We start from the raw sequence: 24632 nt of genomic DNA, 5'->3' as shown, positions 1-24632 counted from the left end.
GTCAACTACTCTCAATACTACAAACCTAATTTGGTGAAGAGTTAGCCAGCTGGAAGTCTGGCTTATTAGAAGACCTTACAAAAATCACCTTCAAATATTTTAGTAAGTTTCTATTGCACTGGGTTTCTCCAACCCCTCAATTCTGGATACCTCTCCTTATATACCATTCTTTCTCTTCCAAACTCCTCTATCTTTATATCAGTACTGTACAGTTTTATTTCCACAGCTCTGAAGTACAACTTGAAATTGGGAATGGAGAGACCTTCAGCAGTTCTTCAATTGTTGAGAATTGATTTTACTATCCTGTTTTTTTTTTTTTTTTTTTTTTTTTTTTTTTTTGGTGATGGCAGTTTTTGTTGTTATTTTGGTTTTGTTTTTATATGAATTTGAAAAAAAATTAAGACATGAATAAATGGGGTGGGATTTTGATAACGTTGCCCTGAATCTATAGATTTTTTTTTGGTAGAATGACCATTTTTCCTATGTTAATCCTATTGATTCACTGACATGGATGATTTTTTCATCTTCTGATAATTTCTGCAATTTCATTCTTCACTGTCTTAAAGCCTATATCATGCAAGTCTTTTAGTTGTTTGGTTAGTTTCCCAAAGATATTTTATGTTATTTGAGAATATTGAGATGGCATTATTTTCTTTATTTATTTAAATTTATTTATTCATTTTACACTCCAGATTTTATTCCTCTCCAAGTCCACCCTCCGATTTTTCTACAACCAATACCTCCTCCTAACCCTCTGTCTCCTCGAGGATGTTCTTCTCCCACTCCAGCCCTCCCCACCAAACATCAAAGCTCCCTGGGACCTCCAGTCTCTTGAGGGTGAGGTGCATCTTCTCTGACTGATACCAGACCGGCAGTCTTCTACTGTATATGTGTTGGGGGCCTCACATCTGCTGGTGTATGCCACCTGGTTGGTGAACCAGTATCTGATTGATCTCAGGGGACAAGTTTAAATTGAGACTGCTGGTACTCCTACAAGGTCGCCCTATTCCTCAGCTTCCTTCATCTTTCCCCTATTTCAACCACAGGGCTCAGCAGCCTCTGTTGATTGTTTAAATACAAATATCTGCATCTGACTCATTTAGCTGCTTGTTGGATTTTTCAGAGGGCAGACATGGATGGTAGGTCCCTTTTTGTGAGCTACTCCATAGCCTCAGTAATGATGTCAGGATGTTTGGGCCTCCCATTGAGCTGGAACTTACTTTGGGCCTTTTTAAAGAACTTCTTTTCCTTAAGTTTTTCTTCATTTCCATCCTTGTAGTTCTTTCAGACAAGAACAATTATGGGCCATAGTCTAAATGAGGATATCAACCCCATCCCACACTTGATACCCTGGCTTTCTGCTAAATATAAGTTCTACAAGTCTCCTCTCCCCACTTTAGGGTATTTCTAGGGTCCCTTCCTTCGAGCCCTGAAAGTCACCTTCCAGGTACATTCTGGAGGGTACTGCAAACCTCCTACCTACTGATGCTGCCTGTTTCCATTCTTTCTGCTGGCCTTAAGGTCTTCAGTTCCTTTCTCCCACTCAAAACCAGATCATGTCCCCTCTCCACCCAACACCCCCCACTCCTCTTTCTCTCCTAGGTTCCTTTCCTACCCCCTTGTGGTTGCTTTCTTCTACCTTCAAATGGATACTAAGCTTCTTCACTTTTGCCCTTCAGCTAGTCAAACTTTTTGGGTTATATGGACTGTATCTTGGGTATTTTGGACTTTTATTTTTGATAATATACACTTATGCATGTCCTTTTGGTTCTGAGTTACCTAACTCAGAATATTTTATAGTGTTATCCATTGCCTGTAAACCTCAGGATGTCCTCATTCTTAATAACAAGGTAGTATTCTTTTGTGTAAATGAACCACATTTTCTGAATTCATTCATCTGTACTAGGACATCTAGGTTGTTTCCAGCTTCTGACTACCATAAATAAGGCCACTATGAACATAGTGGAACCTGCACTCCTGTGGCATTGTTGGACATTTTGGGTATATTCCCAAAAGTAGTATTGCTGGGTCTTTAGATAGATCTATTTCCAGTTTTCTGAGGAAGCTCAAAATTTATTTCCTGAGTGGTTGTAACAGTTTTCATTTCCAACATCAGTGGTGGAGTGTTCTTCTTTCTCCATATTTTTGCCAACATGTGTTGTCACCTGAAGTTTTGATCTTAGAAATTCTGATTGGTGTAAGGTGGAGTCTCAGGGTATTTTTGATTTGCATTTCTCTGATGACTAAAGATTTTGGAATTTTCTTTACATGTTTCTCAGCCATTTGAGATTTCTTTATTGTGAATTCTTGGTTTAGTTCTATACCCCATTTTTTGATTGGGTTGTTTAGTTTTTTGGTGGTTAGCTTCTTGATTTATTTGTGTATTTTAAATATTAGCCATTATCAGGTTTGGGTCAAGTAAGAATTTTTCCCCCAATCTCTAGATTACTGATTTGACTTATTGACTATGTTCTTTGCCTTACAGAAACTATCATGTTTCATGAGATCCCATTTATCAGTTCTTGATTTTAGAATGTGAGCTATTGAAGTTCCTTTTAAAAAATTCCCCCTGTGGCAATGAATTCAAGGCTCATCCCTACTTTCCCTTCTATTAGATTCAGTGTGTCTGGTTTTAGGTTGAGGTCCTTGATCTACTTGTATTTGAGCTTTGTACAAGGTGACAAATATGATTCTATTTTCATTTTCCTCCAAACAGACACCCAGTTAGACCAGTACCATTTAAAGTTTACTGATTAATTTAAGATGCTTTTATATCCAGCTACTTTGATGAAGTTGTTTATCAGGTGTAGGAGTTCTCTTGTAGAATTTTTACGGTTGATTATTGATACTATTATATCACCCAAAAATAGAGATACCTTTATTTCTTCATTGCAAATTTGTATCCCTGTGATCTATTTTTGTTGTCTTATTGTTTGAACTGGCACTTCAAGAAGTGACTATAGTGAAAGTGGGCATCCTTATCACCGAATTTAGTAAAATTGCTTCAAGTATCTCTCCATTTAATTTGATATTGGTTGTTGGCTTGCAGTAAATTGCTTTTATTATGTTTAAGAAAAGGCCTTGAATTCCTGATCTCTCTAATACCTTTAACATGAAAGGGTACTGTATTTTGTGAAATGCTTTTTCTTCATCTAAGTAGATGGTCATGTGATTTTTTTCTTTGACTTTGTTTATATTGTCGATTACATTGAATGATTTCCATACATTGAAACAATCTTGCATCCTTGAGAGGAAGCCTACTTGTTTGTGGTGTTGTGTTCTTGGATTCAGTTTGCAGGAATTTTATTGAGCATTTTTGCATTGATATTCATAACAGAATTTGGTTTGAAGTTTTCTTTCTTTGTTGGGTGTTGTCTGGTTTAGGTATAAGGGTAATTGTGGCTTCATAGCATGAATTATGTTATGTTCCCTCTATTCCACTTTATAAAATAGTTTCAGAAATATTGGTATCAGATCTTATTTGAAGGTCTGGTAGAATTTTGCATTAAATCCATTTGGCCCTGGGATTTTTTTGGGGGGGTTGGGAAGCTTCTTAATATGACTTCTTCTATTTCCATATGAGATATGGTCCTGTTTAGATATCTTACCTATTCTTGATTTAACTTTGGTATGTGGTATCTATTTCATCTAGATGTTTCAATTTTGTTGAGTATCATTTTTGCAGTTGGATCTGATGATTTTATTTTTGAGTTTTCTGCATTTTTGTTATGTCTCCCTTTTAATTTCTGTTTTTGTTTTGTTTTGTTTTGTTTTGTTTTGTTTTGCATATTCCCTCTTGGCCCTTAGGTTAGTTTGCCTAGTGGTTTATCTACCTTGTTGAATCTCTCTAAGAACCATATTTTGCAGGCTGACTGCCAGGTGAACCAGCATCATTTGTTGAAAGAGCTCTCTTTTCCTTTGTGAAAGATCAATTGACCATAGGTGTGTGGATTAATTTTTCGACCTTCAGTTATTTTTACATTGATCTACCTGCTTATCTCTGTACCAATACCATGTATTTTTTTTTTTTTTAATCGCCATTGATCTGAACTATAGCTTGAGATCAAGGATATTGCTTCCTTGAAAAGTTCTTTTATTGCTTAGTATAGTTTTCCGGATTCTAGGTTTTTTGCTTTTCCAAATGATTTTGTAATTTTCTATTTCTAACTCTAGAAAGAATTGAGTTAGATTTTTGATGGGGATTGCATTGAAACTATAGATTGCTTTCGGCAAGATGGACATTTTTATATCATTTATCGTTCCAATTTATGAGCAGGGGAGATCTTTCCATCTTTTGAGATCTTCTTCAATTTATTTTCAAAGATATGAAGATCTTGTCATCTAGATCTTTCACTTGCTTAGTTACAGTCACACCAAGTGTCTTAGTACGGTTTTCTATTCCTGCGCAAAACATGACCAAGAAACAAAATTGGGGAGGAAAGGGTTTTTTCAGCTTACAATTCCACATTTCTGTTTATCCCTGAAGGAATTCCAGAATAGAACTCCGTCAGGTCAGGAAGCAGGACATGATGCAGAGTCTATGGAGGGATATTACTTACTGGCTTATTTCCCCTGGTTTGCTCAGCCTGCTTTCCTATAGAACCCAGATCTACCAGACCAGAGATAACACCACCCACAATGGGCTGGGCCCTCCCCCACTGATCACTAGTTGGGAAAATGTCTTACAGCTGATCTCATAGAGACATTTCCTCAACTGAGACTCCTTTATCTGTTCCAATTCCAGCCTCTTTCAAGTTGACACAAAACCAGGCAGTATATCAATGTATTTCATATTGTTTCTGACTATTGTGAAGGGTGTTGTTTCCCTAATTTCTTTCTCAGCATGTTTATCCTTTGAGTAAAGGGAGGCTATAGATATGTTTTAGTGAATTTTACAACCAACCTCTTTTCTGTAGTTGTTTATCAGCTGCATGAGTTCTCTGGTGGACTTTTTGTAGTCACTAAACTATACTATCATATCATCTGCAAATAGTGATATTTTGACTTCTTCCCTTCTGACTTTATCACTTGGCTTCCTTTTGCTGTCTAATTGATCTGGCCAGGACTTAGAGTACTATATTCAATAGGTAGGGGAAGATTGGGCAGCCTTATCTCCTCCCTAATTTTAGTGGGATTGCTTCAAGTTTCTCACCATTTAGTTTGATGTTGGCTACCAGTTTGTAGTATATTGATTTTTACCATGTTTAGGTATAGGCCTTGAATACTTATCCTTCCAAAACTTTTAATATAAAGGGGTGTTGCATTTTGTGTAACACTTTTCCAGTATCTAGTGAGATGATCATGTAGTTTTTTTTTTTTTCCTTTGAGTTTGTTTATATAGTGGATTACGTTGGTAGGTTTTCATATATTGTACCATCCCTGCAACAGTGGGATGAAGCCTACTGGATCATGTTGAATGACCATTTTGATTTGTTCTTGGATTCTGTTTGCAAAAATTTTATTGAATATACTTACATTTATGTTCATGAGGAAAATTGGTATGAAGTCTTCTTTCTTTGTAGGGTTTTGTGTAGTTTAGGAACAAGAATTATTGTGGCTTCAAAGAAGGGGTAGGTAGTATTCCTTCTGTTTGTATTTTGTGCAATAATTTGGAGATTATTGTTATTAAGTCTTCAATGAAAATCTGATAGAATTCTGTACTGCTTCTGGGCTTTGTTTACTTGTGAGGTTTTTGATGATGTCTTCTATTTCTTTAGGAATTATGGAACTGTTTAGATGGATTATCTGATCCTGATTTAGCTTTGGTACCTGGTATCTGCTAGAAATTTGTTCATTTCTTCTAGATTTTCCAGTTTTGTAGAGTATAGGCTTTTGCAATAGGATCTGATGATATTTAGAATTTTCTCAGCTTCTGTTATTATGTACCCCCTTTCATTTTTGTTTTTGTTAATTTGGATACTCTCTCTGTGCTCTCTAGTATGTCTGGCTAAGGGTTTATTGATATCGTTGAATTCTCAAAGAAACAGTTCCTGGTTTGTTAATTCTTGGTATAGTTATTTTTTTTTTCTATTTGGTTGATTTCTGTTCTGAGTTCGAATATTTCCTGTCATCTACTCCTCTTAAATGTATCTGCTTCTTTTAGTTCTAGATTTTTCAAGTGTGCTGTCAAGCTGCTACTGTATGTTCTCTCCAGTTTCTATTTGGAGGCACTCAGAGCTATGAGTTTTACCCCTTATTACTGCTTTCATTACATTCCATAAGTATGGGTATATTGTGCCTTTATTTTCATTAAATTCTTTAAAATCTTTATTTTCTTTCTTTATTTTTTCTTTGATAATTTTATCATTGAGTAGAACATTGTTCACCTTCCATTTGTATGTGGGCTATTTTTTTTTTTTTTTTTTTTTTTTTTCCGGCCTTAGTCCATGGTGATGTGATAGGATGCACTGGAGTATTTGAATCTTCTCAACTTTCTTGAGGCCTGTTTTGTGACTGTATATATAGTCAATTTTAAAGAATACCCTTGAAATTCTGAGAAGAGGATATATTATTTTGTCTTAGGAGAACTTGTTCTATAGATGTCTATAAAATACAATTGGTTCTTAACCTCTGCTAGTTTTGCTGTGTCTCTGTTCAGTTTTTGCTTCTATGATCTGTCCATTGATGAGAGTGGGGTGTGGAACTCTTCTACTATTATTGTGTTTGGTGTAATATATGCTTTTTGTAAGGTTTCTTTTATGAAGGTAGGTTCCCTTGTATTTGAAGCATAAATTATTATGTTTTATATTTTGTTTTGATAGATTTTTCATATGAGGAGTAAAAATTATCTTTCCTTATGTGTTTTGCTTTTTGATAACTGTTGGTTTAAAATCAATTTTATTTGATATTAAAATGGCTACTCCACATTGTTTCCTGGGACAATTTGCTTGGAAGATGTTGTTTTGTTTTGTTTTTTTCCCAGCCTTTTACACTGAGTTAGTGTCTGTCTTTGTCTCTGAGATGAGTTTCCTTTACACATAAAAATGCTGTATCTTGTTTACATATCCAGTCTAATAGTCTATGTCCTCTGTTGGGAATTGAGTCCATTGATGTTAAAAGATATTAAGGAATGTAACTGTTTTTTTTTTCTGTTTTGTTTGTGTTGTTAGTTTTAGAATTATCTTTTGGTTTTCTTTCATGATTATTTTCTTGCTTTTCCTAGGGTGTTGCTTCCTTCTTTGGATTGGAATTTTCTATCTATTATCTTTGTATGGCTGGATTTATGGACAGACATTGTGTATATTTGATTTGTCCTGGAATATCTTGGTTTCTCCATCTATGGTAATTGAGAGTTTTGCTGGATATAATAACATGGGCTGGTATCTGTGTTCTCTTAGGGTTTGTATGATGTCTGCCCAGGATTTTATAGTTTTCATAGTCTCTGCTGAGAAGTCTGGTAAAATTCTGATCAGTCTGCCTTTATATGTTACTTGTCTTTTTTTCCCTTACTGCTTTCACTGTTATTTTTGTTGTTGTTGTTGTTGTTTGTTTGTTTGTTTTGTTTTAAACTTTTGGTGTTTTGACTATTATATGTCATGAGGAGATCCTTTTCTGGTCTATTCTACTTGAATTTCTATAGGTTTCTTGTATGTTCTTGATCATTTCCTTCTTAAGGTTAGGGAAGTTTTCTTTTAGGATTTTGTTGGCAATATTTACCTTTAGTTGGGAGTCTTTGCCCTCTTCTCTACTTATTATCCTTAGATTTTGCATTCTCATTTTTGCCTACATATACTGGATGTTTTTGCTAGGAGCTTTTTGATTTTTGCATTTTCTCTAACTGTAGTGTCATTGTTTTTTTTTTTTTTTTAATGTTATCTTCTGCCCCTCAGTTCCTCTCTTCCTTCTCTTATAGTCTGTTGGTGCTGGTTGTATCTATGACTCCTGATTTCTTTTCCAGATTTTCTATCTCAAAGTGCTGTTTCCTCGTGTGATTTCTTTATTGTTTCTATTTCCATTTTCAATTCCCTCACCTGTTTGTTTGTGTTTTCCTGTAGCTCTTTTAGTGATTTTTCTGTTTTTTCTTTAAGGGCTTCTACTTGTTTACCCGTGTTCTTCGGGTTCTTTTATAATTGTTTAAGGGAGTTATTCATGCATAGCTCGAGGAACTACATCATCATCATGGAGTATGATTTTAAGTCCATGTCTTGTTTTTCTAGTGTGTTGGGAAATCCACTGCTTGCTGTGGTATGAGAACTGGGTTCTGATGTTGGCTGGTTGTCCTGGTTCCTGAGCTTTCCTTATGAAATTTTGTTATCTGTGCTATTAGGTGCTTTTGTTGTCTCTGACTGCAGCTTGTCTTTCCTGTGGGTCTGAGGGCCCAGGGAATCAGGCAGTAGGTTGCTCCTGGGTGTTTGGCTCTTTGTGGGTAGCCAGTGTGTGCCTATGGTGGAGACTTGGCCCTGTTTCCATGGCATTGTGTGGAAGAGTGCTTGTGAGTCTCTTCTAGGTTCTCAGACTTTTACCGGCAACTCCTGAGTCCTGATGGTGGTGACCCAGATCTCTCTTGTGGCAGGAATGGACTTGTTCCCAGAGAGCACAACACTACCTGCACCCAGGGAGTCGCTGACAGTCTCTCTCTCTGTATTGTCATTGGAGGGCTCACCTGTGGGCTCAGTTGGGAGAGTGCTTGTGAGCCACTTCTGGGTGCTCATCATTCTGTGGGCAGAGTATGAGTAATGATGGTGGTGGCCTCTCTCTCTCTCTCTCTCTCTCTCTCTCTCTCTCTCTCTCTCTCTCTCTCTCTCTCTCTCGGCTGGAACAGCCACTGTATATATGTTTAAAGGAAAGAGTCTGAAAGCTTTCCACCTCCTGATAAATGTAATCCAGAAAGTAAAGTTGGGGACAATGCAGTTTGTGAATGGAAGTCAAATGCCAAATTTACCTTTTGTTGAGGTTTATTATTATCAGTACAGATAGTTTGAGGTGGTTTCTGCTTTCCCCTTAAAATGACACAGACTATAATTATGCCAACTTTCAATTATAAAGTTTATGTTTTGAAACTGAATCTGACAGTGCCTATTCAGAATCTGGCCTTAATCTATTGTTCAGTGCCATTAATAGATTATGCATTCATCCTGTATTCATTACTAATAAGTATGTCTTTACTTTTGGGTTTCTTTACATTCATAGGGTAAAATTAATTAATGTCACTAGTCAGTCATTTATTTCTGGTCTAAATCGTTAGTGCCATTTAGAGAAGAGGAAAATACAAACAAACACTTTAACACTGTCTGCTGAGACTTTTAAACTTCTCTGTGTTTTTATAGCCTAAAACCTTTTAATGAGAATATTATAAAAACATTTAAAAGACATTGTCACCTGATAAATATGAAACTGTTAACTTCCTATTTGACAGAGAAAATTTAAACAATGTAACAGCAACCAAAACCAGAAGTTGGAATTAAAATGACCACATTCCTCTCTCTTGCTGTTCATATTTACTCAATTTCTTGATTGTCCCCATTTGTACCTCTGAAATCATTGATAGACATTACCTTTATATTATGTCTGTCTTAATTCAGACTGTCAACATATGACTTCCATGGCTAAGGCATTTTTCTAATGTATACTCTGATCCAAAATTCCACACAGTATATTAAAGGGAAAACTACTAAAATATAAACTAATTTCTGAAATGCTACAAGGTACATCATTGCTCTTACAAGGAATCTAAACACCATTTTGATATCTCTTAAACTCCAGAACCTTCCTTTGTTACCTCTGTCCCTTATATCTTTTTTAAGCTTAAATTTGAGATATGACACAAATCCATTAGTAATACTTGTAAAACTATGCAATATCTTACTTGTGTGACTTTAGATTTCTCTTCATGCCTGTACCTGATTTCTCTGTTCTTTTTGTAGGTAGCTTGCTAAAATTTCATATACATCTCTAATTTTTCATTTTCATGTAATATTATCAGAGCCAACCATGTGAATTTCTAATTACTGTGTTCCCACATTAGTATACTAGGTTTTGTATATCTTCAATGGGACTGTGACTTCAAATTAACATGGTTTTCAATATATTAATATATAATATATTATCCCAATAGAACTTAACCCAAGTCAGGACTTTTGCCACATGTGATTGATCCTGGAAATCATCTTCTTTAAAAAATTACATGGATAAAAGAGGATGAGCACAAGGAATGTGGGAGCTGAGTAAGAAGCAGGAATCCTGTTAGTTCTAGGGTTGACAACACCTTAAACTCTTCAGTAGACAATAATCCTCCTAGGATACTGTCTTTTGACCGTAGGTCATACTCAAAAGGGTACCAATTTTCCATAGAGGTGGCTTTTCTCAAATAAAAATTGGAAAGATGAAACAACTGAGTCATGATTATTCAACATTCATAAATTAGCTAGAAATAAGATTCATCAGCTTGATAAAAGAGAAGCAAACTTGAACATTTCTGGATAAATCATAGATGTCTTTTTTTTAAGACTGACACTTTATTTAGTTTAAAAACAAGAGCATATACATTCCTATCAAATCCCTCCATCCCACCACTGAGGTACACCATTTTTTAAAGTTCATTTTATTTCTTATTTCCTTATTTTCTTTTTTACATATAGGGTCTAGCTAAGTGATACAGGCTGACCTTAAATTATCTGTATATCTCAGGCTGGTCTGGATTATCTGATACTCCTGTCTTCATTCTTGTGTCTGTGAATTACAGACATGTGCTACCACACCTGACACTTACATATTCATATTAAGATGCAATATGTGTGAGTTGCCATGGAGATATTTTGAGCTCTTACATATGCAGGAATAGTGATATAATTAAAGTATTTTTCTAATCTCATTTGAATATATTGACATTTTCCAGCATATATAGCTTATTTTTAAATGAAATAATACTTCAGTATGAACTCTCTTGAAAGCAATTGGTTCTCAGTCCCAATTCTATCTCTGCCTTCATCTAACTTACCTCACATTTTAGAATGGCATAAGAAAAAAAAAATGAAGATGTTGCTTTCTTCTTTTATTTTCAAACATAGTTTTCTAGCTTCATAAATTCCCCTAGGTTTTAAAGGAATATGTACTGTAAAGGTGTATAGAAGGAGACTATTTTCATGGAATCTTTTCCCTGAAGGTGGTACTTCTTCATTGAGTCTTTATAGATGGAGATTTTATTCTGAAAGAAAGCAAAAACAGATCTCATATTATTACTCTACACAGTTACTTGGTGACATATTTTTATTCAGAGAATGAAAATTTTAAAGTTTACCTGCTAGTGTACATAATAAAAAAAAATCTAGAAATATTTTACTGATTTTTTTCAAATAGATCATATGCCCTGAAATAAAGAAAACTTGAAGAACCTTGTCAATATGAGTAATATTCTATGTGATCCCGTGCCATTTTAAGATCTTGGACGTCTTGCTATACAATGTTAAAAAAATAGTTAGTTATAAAATAAAATATCTCTTATGGACATGTTGGTATATGGTAGAGTGAAATGTCATTTGCTAATTAATGCAAAATGGGTACATGAAAAGAAAATAATGAGAATTCATAATAAAATATAATGCAAACTACCAGAAATATTGAAAGAAAAAACAATTCTGTCATTATGTAAATATTTATTCAAATAATTCGGTAGACCATAACATGATCATATTTCTTTTGTCATATTTCATCCTAGAAGTTACTGATATATCCAAACAGATAATGTTCCTGTGTCAGTCATGTTACAATCTGGTTTTTATATATAAATCAGAAAGGGTAATATTAAAATATACTGTCACCAGATATCATGGAATATGCTTGCTATACTAAGATTTGGCAGCTGAGGCAAGTGGATAGCAGCTTAGACATAAGGCAAGTTTCAGGTCATTATTGATACACAATTATAGTTGGTCAGAAAAATTAATGGTCCTAAGATGTTCTTTGGGTGATGGTACATACATCCATCAAAATCTTACCCATGGCTTCTTTACTTGCCACCATAGTTTCATCTTTATCATTTCCTCTGTGTTTCTAGAAAATAGAGTGGTAACTGCTTACCTCTGTCTCTGTTTGTGAAACTGCTACCAGAGTTCAACTCAATTAATTTTATTTACTCCTATAATGCTTAACTATAACATATTCAGGTCTGTTATTATCTACATGAGTCTAATCAGTGAAAGAAATTGCATTGTAATTTGAACAAAATTTCCAACATAAATTATCCATAGAAAATTATCAAAAGTGAAAGTGTATTGTAATACTAAAGGTATATAATAATATAAATGAAACCTACATTATTTTCCTTAGGCTACCATAACAAAATATAATAGGTGGAGTGGTTATGTGATGGTAGCTTATTTCTCCCAATGCTAATATATGGAAAGCCTAATATCAATGTACCAATCAATTCAGATGTAGTGATGGTTCTTTTTATAACTTACAAATGTCTACCTTCATTATGTGTACTTATAAAATAAACTCTTTGTGAGTCCCAATGGAAAAAGGAACAAACTTTCATGTCTCTACATCTAAAGGCACTAATCTTATTGGAAGGAGCTATAGCCTTTTGACCTCATCTAATTTCAAATACTCATCTCCAAACACTAGCATACAGTGTTGGTACTTATTCCACGTATGCAGGAAAATGTGTTTACAGAAGCATACACAACATAAAAGAACCTTGATTAATAGAGGATCTGATGCCCTTGTCCAAACAATAAATAGAAATTTCAAGTAATGGATTACATTATTTTTCTTTTATCAGTTCAGAGTTGCAACCATTACTGAGAAAGTATTCCGATGTTTAACTGAATGTTACAAGTCACAAAGTTTCTGCATTAGCAGAATTGATGGTAATACACTTGCGCACCTGCGGTTGCAAGAAACACTCTTATTTTTATTTTTAAAAATTTTTATTAGATATTCTTTGCATTTACATTGCAGATGTTATACCCTTTCCCCAAATCTCATCCACCACCACCCTCCCATTACCTCTATGAAGGTGCTCCCTCTCCCAACCACCCCCTCCCACCTCAATGCCTTGGCATTCTCTTACACTGGGAAAACAAGTCTTTGCTGGACCAAAGGCTTCTTCTCCCATTGATGTCAGAAAATGCTATCCTGTGCTGCATATGCACCTGGAGTCATGAGTCTCTTCTTGTGAACTTATTGGCTGGTGTTTTATATTCTGGGAGATGTGGTGGGTTTGGTTAGTTGATATTTTTTTTTTCTACCTATGGGGTTGCAAACCATTTCAGCTAATTCAGTACTTTCTCTGGCTCTTTCATTGGGGTCCCTGTTTTCAGTCAGATGGTTACCTGCAAGCATCCACATCTGTATTAGTATGACTCTGGAAGAGTCTCTGTGGAGGCATCCATATCTGATTCCTGCCAATAAGCATTACTTGGCATCAACAATGGTGCATGGGTTTAGTAGCTGCATATCAGATGGATCCCCAGGTGTGGCAGTCTCTGGACGGTCTTTTCTCCAATCCCTGCTCCTTTATTTGTCCCATTATTTCCTTCTGTGAATGTTCTGTTCTCCTTTTTAAGAAGGAATGAGGCATCAGAATTCTGCTCTTCTTTTTTTTTTTTTGAGCTTCATAATTTCTGTGAATTGTTTCATGTATATTCTGAACCTTTTCAGGCTAGTATCCACTTATCAGTGACTACATACCATGAGAGTTCTTTTGTGACTGGGTTACCTCACTCAGAATGATAGCTTCAATTTCCATCCATTTGCCTTGGAATTTCATGAACTCATGGTTTTAATAGCTGAGTAGTATTACATTGTGTAAATGTACCACAATTTCTGTATCTATTCCTCTGTTTAAAGACATCTGGGTTCTTTCCAGCTCTGACTATTATAAATAAGGCTGCTATGAACATGGTGGAACATGTGTCCTTGTTAGATCTTGGAGCCTTTTTTGTGTATACTCTCAGGATTGGGTCCTCAGGTAGTACTATGACCAATTTTCTGAGGAACCTCCATACTGATTTTCAGAGTGGTTGTACCCCTCTGATTGGTATAAGGTGGAATCTCAGGGTCATCTTGATTTGCCTCCTGTCATCTCTGTGAACAGATTGCTAGTCCTGATGCAGAAACACTGTTTCTAAAGTTCCCAGGAGAAATATTATTTAGAAGTTGTCTCACCTGAAGAATTGCTACTTTTTTTTTTTTTTTTTTTTCTTTTTGAGATCTGGGAAAGCCTTATATGCTGTAATACCTACCAATTAAGGATGGGAAAAGTAAGCAAGGGAGCATTTCTCTCCAGACCAATCACCTGAAAAAATGTATATACCATATATTTTGTTTTCAAAATTTTATCATTGCTGGAAATTTTAATTTCTTTTCTTTTTATTTTAATTCACTTTACATCCCGATCTCTCTTTTTCCTTCTGGACACTCTTCCAGACCAAGAGAATGAACTGGTTGGGGTGAGGAGGGTGAAATCTCCAGAGTGTGACAGAGATCGGGGATTGGGGAGGTGGTCAAAGAATCAATGTGGATGACCTTAATTGTGACTCATAGCATTGGGGTTATAGAAACTGAAAATGTAGCTTCCTGTAGCCAGACTGTACCCCAGTAGAGGAATACGTATACCAACCCACTCTCAAAGTCTCCAACTCAAAATGTGTCTTGTCTACAAGTAATGCATGGATAGGAAATGGAGCAGAGACTGGGTGAATAGCTAAGCAATAACTGGTCCAACTACCATGGGTAAGCACCAACCATTGGCACTCCTGAAACTTAATAATACTAGATGGAATTCTTGCAGACATGGTTGTCCTCTGAGAGGCTCCACCCAGCAGCTACCTCAGACAGATAGAGACACCCACAGACAAACATTTCATGGAGCCTGGAAAATCTTATGAAAGATGTCACAGAAAGACTGAGCACCCCAAATGGCATAAGAGCTCCACAGGAAGACTAGTAGACTCAACTAACCTGGATTCTTTGGAATTTAAGAGACCTAGGGACTAACAAAAGATCATACCCTTTCTAGACCTAGCCTACTCCCACTTCATTCTCTACACATATTCAGCAGATGTGAAGCTTGATCTTTATGTGAGTCCCAAAAAACTGAGAAATACTTTGAAAGTCAGATTTTATTTTTAGGGAGAAAGCTAAATAGTATATTTGTAACCGAGTAACAATAAATAAATAATGATCTTAGTGGCACAAACTAAAACTAAACAAATACATTGTTTGCAGCACTGTAAACGACTTCTGAGAATCAATCTTTGTGTTATTCGTCACTGTATATTCTCTGTGTCTAGAATAAATCTGACTCAATATATATGCTCTGTAAACAGCTAAGTGAATGAATGAATAAGTGTATTGTTAATTCTTTTTTCTAATGATTTTCTTCTCTCTCCTCTCTTACTGCAGCTGATGGATGCACTGATTGGTCTGTTGATATCAAGAAGTATCAAGTGTTGGTGGGAGAACCTGTTAGAATCAAGTGTGCACTCTTTTACGGTTATATCAGAACAAACTACTCTCTTGCCCAAAGTGCTGGACTCAGCTTAATGTGGTATAAAAGTTCTGGTCCAGGAGATTTTGAAGAGCCCATTGCCTTTGATGGAAGTAGAATGAGCAAAGAGGAAGACTCCATTTGGTTCAGACCAACATTACTACAGGACAGTGGCCTTTATGCATGTGTCATCAGGTACCCTTTTAATTAAATTATTATCGTTGATTCAATGAAACTATACAGTATTCATAATGCTTAAAGTTTCCTGCTGTCACACTCAATTGCAAGTAATGTTGCAATATTTGATTGTGTTGCCAAGTACCAAATTTTAGAACGTAAATCATAAAAAAATGGAATTGGAATTTATATAGAGATATTATTTCAAGCTTATGGAGAAAAGAGATACATTCTGGGTATCTACTTCTTTTGCCAAAAATTACTGAAGACTATTATATAAAATTTTTAGAGGACATAAAATGATGCAAATAAAATATAACCAAAGTCTTGCAGAAAAGATGCATAGTTTGTTGTTAAATGGGCTGTAATATTTTGTTATTGCCCTTCACAGACAGACAGAGCAGAGACACCTCTGGTTCATGCACATCTGCAAAATTGATTTTGGTAATGCTGTGTGTGTGTGTGTGTGTGTGTGTGTGTGTGTGTGTGTGTGTGGTGCTTGAGTACACACAAGAGGAAGAGTATTCATACTATATTAGGGAATATAATGGTTCTGTTCTAGAAACTTTTATTAATAGCAATTCCCAATTATATAAAAAATCCAAAGTATACTTGAGCAAAAAGGTCAAAGATAGAAACAATTTTTATCACCCATAAAAGAATTAATTACACATTGTACATCTTTTTCAGACTAGAATTAAAAGGTTGCAGTTTACTTAATAATAATGCATTAAAACAGTATACACTTAAGACATTAACAATTAAAAATCTCTGTAGATTGCTTTTGATAACATTGCAAATTTTACTGTGTTAATCCTACCAATCCAGGAGCCTAGAAGATCTTTTCTGAGATCTTCTTATGTTTCTTGCTTCAGAGAATTGAAGTTTTTTTTTTTTTTTTTTTTTTTTTTTTTTTTTTCATACAGATCTTTTACTTCCTTGGTTACATCACACCAAGATATTTTTTATTATTTGTGACTATTGATAAAAGTATCTTTTCCCGATTTTTTTCTCAGCCAATTTGCCTTTGAGTAGAGGAAGGCTACAGATTTGTTTGAGTTAATCTTATAACCAGCCACTTTGCCGAAGTTGTTTATCAGCTGTAGGAGTTCTCTGGTAGGATTTTTGGGGTCACTTATGTATACTATCATATCACCCACAACTGATATTTTGACTTCTTCCTTTTCAATTTGTATCGCGTTGATGTCCTTTGTTGTCTAATTGCACTTTGAGTATTATATTGAATAAACTTTAAGGGCTTCAACTTGTTTGCATGTATTCTCCTGGTTCTCCTGTACATCTTTAAGTATGTTATTTATGCACTCCTCAAAGATCTCCATCATCATTGTTAAGTATGATTTTAAGTCTAAATTTTGTTTTTCTGGTGAGTTGGGATATCCACTATTTGCTTTGATGGGAGAATTGGGCTCTGATGTTGCCAGGTAGTCTTGGTTTCTGTTTCTTATAGTCTTGTGCTTGCCTCTTGCCATCTTGATATAGGTGATGCTAGGTGATCATGTTGTCTCTTACTGTAGCTTGCTTCTCTTGTGTGTCTCTGTTTCCATGGTCTCCAGAGTGAGATTGTTCCTGGGTGTTCCTTTCTCAGAGTAGGCTGTGAGTTCTGATGGCAGAGTCCAGTCCTGTGGCAGTTCTGGCCTTGGACCAGAAGTGTGCACTCACAGAAACAAAGCTGCTTGTATCACAGAGTTCTAGGCTGCTTCTCCTGGAGTGCACAGTGGGTAAAAGAAGTTGACTCACCCCTCCACTTAGGATGAAGAGCGCTCCTGCAGCTCTTGAAAGTTTCCTGCAACCTGTCTTAGCATGCAATTCTTTTGTATGTTTTAACTTGACCTCTGATCCACTCCTCTGTCAAATTGCTTTAAAAAGATCTCTGACTTTAGAGTTGCAAGGATGAATGAAAAGTTTCCAATTTTACAAAATGATGACATTAGCTATCTGTTCCTATGTCTACATTTTAATGGAAGGTGAAACTGAAAGGCAAAAGCTTAAAGTTTAATGCATGTTAAGCAGCATTTCAGAGAAAGTGACAAAATGATGAAATATTAACTTTCCCACTTTAATTCAAGCATGCAATTGATTTGCATTATATGGTGCTATAGCTTCCTTTCCCAATTTGAAGAAAGGTATTCCAAATCTTTATAAAAAGCATTTAAAACAACATGGCTTGCTAACTGACTGATGATGAATATAAGACTAAGGGCTGTTAGTTGAATCTCTGACATTTTAACATATTGTTAGCTATCATGTAAGCCACAAACTGTCACCTTTAGTTTCTAAATAATCGACCAGCAAAGAACTTTAGAAGTTTCAAAGCATTACATTCTAACAAAACATTCTATTATTTCTCATAAGTCCATGGTATTAACTTACCAATAGCATAGTGTGACAAGCCGTTATGTACAGCTAATTCATATCTATACCTAAAGATAAGGAGTAATGTTTTGTGTGTCACAGAGTGCGTATGGATTACTATTAGTATAATGAACAAAAATCATCCCCTTTCCTTTTGATTTAGGAAACAAAATCAAACAGCGCACTGTTTCTTTCACTATAGAATGTATTTTTATACAGTTTTACCTTAATTTTTTTTATTTTACCCCTTTACATAAAAAGAATAAAAGAGAGTAACAGTTTGTTCTATCATTGCCATGCATAGAAATAAGTATTATTTATAAAAAATACAAACTTCCATGGTTTATTGAACAACTCAGTGTAAATCTTTATTTTAAAGAGATCTGACTTATTAGCAGGTTTTTATTTTGGGCCCAATGCCCCAAATGGTGACATATTTTAAATGCATCCTTTTGGTTCAATATGTAACTTCCAAATTTAGTACAAAACTTATAATTCATGAGTAGAAATAATATATAGTAATATAGTAGACTCATATTTACCTCTTGTTCAGTAGTGAATTTTTCAGAAATATGATCCAATATCACAATTAGGATAATGCCATTGAGGCAGTTAAGATACAGAATAACAAGAAGAATGCAAAGAGCTCTTCTATTCTTTCATAGTCCCCCTTGTGCTCTCTCTGTAATATTTTACCCAGTATGGAAGCCCCCATATAGTATATAACCGTTCAGAATTGAATATTTTCAGAAAACTAGTTTGAATTCCATCGAAATTGTAGCATTTCTTTTTATTTCTGAATAATATTCCTTAGTATGCATACGTATCAGTGTTTATTAGTTCAATGGATGTCTGTCTTGTCTTTCCAATGTGAGACTGTTCAAACTAAAACGTCTCACAGCAATTGTCAACCACTCCTAAAACCTCAGCACAACAGGGATTGTATATTATTTAGTGGTCAGCCTGGGTCTTATAAGGAAACCCTACCTCAAAATAACAAGCAAACTCAAACAAAACTAACAAAAGGCACCTACATCTTTTTTAAATGAAAATGAGTTTTATGTTTTTATGGCATGAATATCTAAGAGTAAACATGAGTGTAATGTTATAAACTTAAAAATGAACCTGTCAAACTAGTCATCTTAGTTACTTTTCTACTGCTGTGAAGAGATACCATAATCAAGACAACCTCAACAGGAAAACAGTTCATTGGAGGTTTGCAGTTTTATAGGATTACTCGAAGGTCATCATGGTGGAGAGTATGGCTATAGACTGCCAGGCATTATAATAATGCAGTAGCTGAGAGGTTACATCTTATCTCCAAGTGGGGGAAAGAGAGAAAAGAGTCTGAGCCTAGATTGAGCTTATGATACCTCAAGGCCTACCCCCAGTGTTATATCTCCCTCAACAAAACCACATCTCCTAACAATTCTCAAATAGTTCTACTCCCTATTATCTAAGCACTCAAATATATGAGCTGAGCCTATGGTGGCTAGCTAATCTCATTCAAATCATCATCACATCAGCTGACAATGTAAGTTAATGATTTTTCTACAGGCAGTGAACTGGTGACAGAGTTCACCACTTAATTGAAGTATTTTGTCTTTAAAGCCATTCTGAAAGGCTTCTTGAGACATGTCATTATAGCTTTAATTTTCATTTATCCAGTAGTTAATGATAGCTATCATCCATCTTTATGTCTTAATTCACCAACTATTTTTCTATTTTATTAGATATTTTCTGTATTTATATTTATATTTAAAATATTATCCCCTTTACCCCAACCCCCATCACCCCTCCCCTTCCCCTTGTGTCTATGAAGGTGCTCCCTTTCTGAACTAACCTCTTCCACTTAAGCACCTTGGTATTCCCCCTACATTGGGAAAACATGTCTTCACTGGAGCTCTCCTCCCTTTAATACCATATAATATTGTCCACTGCTACATATGCAACTAGAGCCATGCGTTTCTCAATGTGAACTCATTGGTTGGTGTTTTAGTCTCCGGGAGCTCTGGAGGGTTTGGTTGGTTGATAATGTTGTTCTTCCCATGGGGTTGAAACCTTTTCCGCTCATTCAGTACTTTCTCTGTTTCCTTCATTAGGGTCCCTGTGTTCAGTCTGATGGTTAGTTGCAAGCATCCTCCTCTGTATCAATATGGCTCTGGTAAAGCTTCTGAGAATATCAGGTTCCTGCCAGTAAGCACTTTTTGGCATCAGCAATAGTGTGTGGGTTTAGTGACTACATATGTGATGGGCCTCCAAGTGAGGCAGTGTCTGGATGATCTTTTCTTCACTCTTTGTTTCTCTTTGTGCCCCTGTATTTCCTACCATGAGGGTTTAGTTCTACCTTCTAAGAAGGACTGAGGCATCCAAATTGTGGCCTTCCTTCTTTTTGAGCTTCATAAGGTCTGTGAATTGTTTCAAGAGTATTCTGAGCTTTTGGGGCTAGTATCTGCTCATCAGTGAGTGCATACCATGTATATTCTTTTGTGACTGAGTTACCTCACTAAGGATGGTAAATTCAAGTTCAGTCCTTTTACCTATGAATTTCATGAATTCATTGTTTTTAATAGCTGTGTAGTATTATATTGTGTAAATGTACCACAATTTATATTTCTACTCTTCTGTTGAAGGACAACTGGGTTCTTTCCAACTTCTAACTATTATAAGTAAGGCTGCTATGAACATGGTGCAGCATGTGTCATTGTTATATGTTCGAGCTTCTTTTGGGTATATGCGCAGGAATGGTATAGCTGGGTCCAAGGGTAGTACTATGTCCAATTTTCTTTAATGCACTTGTCTAATATTTTTAATTGAATTGCATATATCATCCTGGTTGGGCTTTGAAAAGTCATTGCATGTTGAGACTCCACTTTGTTTATAAATATATGATTTGAAAGTACTTTCTGCCATACCATAGCTTTATTGTTTATAATTTTAATGTCTTTAGAAAAAACAAAGTTCTTATTTTCAATGATGCTGATTATGAAGCTTTGTACAAATGGATAATGCTTTTCATGTGAACTAGAAGTTTTACATATATAATATGCATATATATTTCTTGCTTTTTAAACGTGCAATCTTTAAAATAATGTGTAGTTTTGAAAATAATAAATACAACCTCTTTATTGCTACATATATTGCATTTATATTTTGATTAATTTATGCCAATTTTACGTACCATGTGAACTTATAATACAGGGTATTTTCATGAACAGTTATATGATAGACTTAAAATTCTAAGAAAATGAGTTCTGTTATGTTCTTTTCTAAAGCATCTCTGATACTTGTTTAACTATTATTTGGTTTACTATTTTACAAAATTTATCCCTATTGGCGTCTTTGACTACATTGCCCAAAACTGGGAGACCCTGTCTAGCATTAGTGAAAGAGAATGCACATATTCTTCTGTAGTTTTATATGCCAGAATTGGGTGATATCCATAGAAGAACAAATCTTTTCTAAAGAGAAGAGAGGAAGGGTGAGCTGGGGGAAATGAGCTGAGAGGGAGACTGAGAGGAGAGGAGAGAGGGTAAGCTGCAATTTAGATGTCAACTGAATAAATAACTTAAACAATAAAACAATTAATTCTATCATAATTTTATGGCAATTTTGTTAAGCCTATTAATTGATTTGAGAAGATATCTTAAGTAGGTAGACTCATGGATCTATTAATGTAGTAGGTCTTTCCATTTATTTAGGTCTTTTTCTTTTGTTTCCTTCATCAGCATTTTTCATTTGAAATATGCAACTATTATAAATACCTTAGTATCTGATACCTAAGCATTTCTGTTCTTTGGAATATTAGTAAAATGTATTTCTAATTTCATTTCTATAAGTATATTTTTAAATATAGAAATATGATAATTTTTTTGCTAACACCTTCTAAAAACATGATTTTTCTCAGTCATTATAATGGACTCTTTATAATATTTAGCTTCTTTTCCATTGTCTTGAGTTTCTATTTGATGATCAAATTATTCTTATTTAACATTGATTCTACATATTAAACATCTATCAAAACATATTAGAGAAATTTTTTATTCATTCATTCATACAAACAACTGTCTACTAACAATTTTGTGATAGCAATGTGTTAATGTTAACATATAAAGATTTAATTTTTTTTCCATTCAAGTTGTTTGCAAAAGATAAAATATGCATACAATTACTTGTTATAGAAATGATAAAAAATAGTTCAGAATATTATATTTTTCCCCTCTCACAACTAAATTCCTTGGCATAACATGAGAAAACCATGTAAGGAATGCCTTAAAAAATGGAAAGAGCATCTTCAATGATGTGGAAATGTATTTTTCTCAAACCACTTGGTCTGTGCAGATTAATGCATAAATTTTTCCTTTTATTCAATTTCCTGAGATTACATTTTTTGGTTTACTCAAATGATATATACTGATTTCCTGAAGAAAATCTAGTTTATGTTTGTTTTTTTCTCTATCTGTCTCAAATTGCTCAAAGATAATCATTTCTGTGGCCAATGTGAGTTGAAGACAGTCCATAACATAATGACTTAAAACAAAACATATTGTATCTTAACTCTATCTGCAATGTAGACTGAACTCACCTTAGTGACCTTTCTAAAATAGTTTCTTCTGGCTGAGACGGTACCATAAACAAATTTTCAGTATCTTTTTATTTTCTCTTCAGGTGTTGTTTTTAACAGAAAAATCTTATAATTCCCATAATGAGCCAGGGCATGTAGTGATTTATAACATTTGCTTATTTCATACTTACCTGAACCATCTATAAAACTAACTTGGGAGCATTCTACACAAGGTATTAAGTTCAACAAGATTTTGAACATTTTCAATAGCTATAAAATACCAATGAACTAGAGACACTTATGTCTTCTAAAAACAATCATCTTGGTCTTAAGACCATTTATCAATTTGTATTATGGTATTGAAATAAGTTAAAAAAGCTATGATCATGTTTTCTCTGTCAGTATTTGATGTAAAAGACTTTTTCTATTCTTGACTCAAACATATTTTTTGGGGCAGCTTCTCTTAATTCTATATCAAATTAAGAAGAAATTTTATCTTGCTCTCATATTCTCTGTCAGCAAAGGTTACAAAGTATTGCATAATTAAAGTAAATAGCTCCAATTTAAATCAATGGTTATGATGGGAGGAGATACTGAATGGTCACTGCCAATTGTAATTACCTATTCCAATTGGGCCATGTTACTACTTCCTTGATAAGGGTTATTGTGCTTAATAGAAGTGGTTCTTAGCAGCTCTTTATTGTACTTCCTTGCTTTCCAGAAAAAAAAAATGGAAGGATGTGCCCAATGATTTTCAATCCACAAATCTATTTGTCAAATTATAATTTATATTACTTAAAATTCTATGAAATATTCAGGCATTAAAGTAAAATACTATATATTAAATAGATGCCCAACCAGAGAAAAATATCTTCATGACAACTGGCATTCCACTTTGATATGGAATTTATAATGCATCAAAAAAATCTTACACATCTTAATCGAGATGGGTCTACTTGACTATCTTCTTTTTTTTTTCTTTATAGCTTTCTGTTTTATTAAAGGTAATGATAAAAATTTCCCTTATTGGAGACAGAAAATGTGATGTATCTCAAATATGATAACAACTGAAATATTTAGCCTTCAGAATCCACTTAAAGGGTTTTTAAACAAGATATATTCAAGACATATTTTAAAAATGCATTAATAGACGTAATTAAAGTTCTGTACTATATCTTGGTGAAAGCACTACTGTAGACTAATTTATACCACTTTATGATTCCAATAATTACTTATGAACAAAATAACCCGCAATCTGAATTTCATTGATTATAGCAGAGCAGTTCAAAAAAGCAAGATATAAGTGAAAGGCCTTTAAAGAGAGATTTTAAGTCTTTAGTGGATGATATATTGAAACTGTAAAACTGTAAATCAGGCATTCTTCCTCAACTTTTTTATGAGAAAATTTCTCATGTCTTAATAGGCTTTAATGAGATTTTATGATTGCATTATGTTGATAATGTTTGGAGATGCTACAAAAGTGATAGATCAACCTAGAACAGTGACTAAGTTTAGCTTTCTTCCTACAAACTTGAAGGACTTTTGAAAAGATTAAATTATTATAGAACAGGGAAAGATTTACTATCTTTCTTCCCTCAGAAGATATATCCAGGAACTAGGAATAAAACCCAAAATGGATGTGAATTGGCATCAGAGCCTGAATTTTGTAAAGAAGAACATGAAATTAATTGTGTTGGAATGATATGGAGATATATTCTTTTTAACTTTTTTTTCAATTTCATTGGATATAATCTGTATTTAAATTTCAAATTGTATACACTACCCCACAACTCGCTTCCCTCCTAACTCTCAATTGCTTCCATGAAGGTGCCCCCTCTCCAACTCAATGCCTTGCCTGGGTGATTATGTTGTTCTTCCCATGAGGTTGCAAACACTTTTGGTTCCTAGTCCTTTCTCTAGCTCTTTCATTGCTGTCCCCAAGGTCAGGATGATGGCAAGCATCCTCATCTGTGTGTGGGTGTGTGTATATACACACATACATACATACATTTGTACATACATACGTACATACATACGTATTTGTGGTATATATATATATATATATATATATATATATATATATAT

At 34.6% G+C, this 24632-nt stretch overlaps 1 protein-coding gene across 1 annotated transcript in view; it reads left to right on the top strand.

Annotated features, from left to right (window-relative positions):
• The window catches only part of IL1RAPL1 (interleukin 1 receptor accessory protein like 1), a gene marked incomplete at both ends in the record, with an annotated part of 1250687 nt that overhangs the window by 481499 nt on the left and 744556 nt on the right, over positions 1 to 24632 (top strand). The window contains one exon of the mRNA XM_080909541.1: positions 15349 to 15628. Within this exon, the coding sequence (XP_080765667.1) occupies positions 15349 to 15628 (280 nt within the window). The remainder of the gene's footprint in view (positions 1 to 15348; positions 15629 to 24632) is intronic.

The sequence above is a fragment of the Micromys minutus genome (assembly GCF_963924665.1).
Source record: "Micromys minutus genome assembly, chromosome: X".
Classification (NCBI taxonomy): Eukaryota; Metazoa; Chordata; class Mammalia; order Rodentia; family Muridae; genus Micromys; species Micromys minutus.
This window is presented reverse-complemented; position numbering and strand designations above follow the sequence as displayed.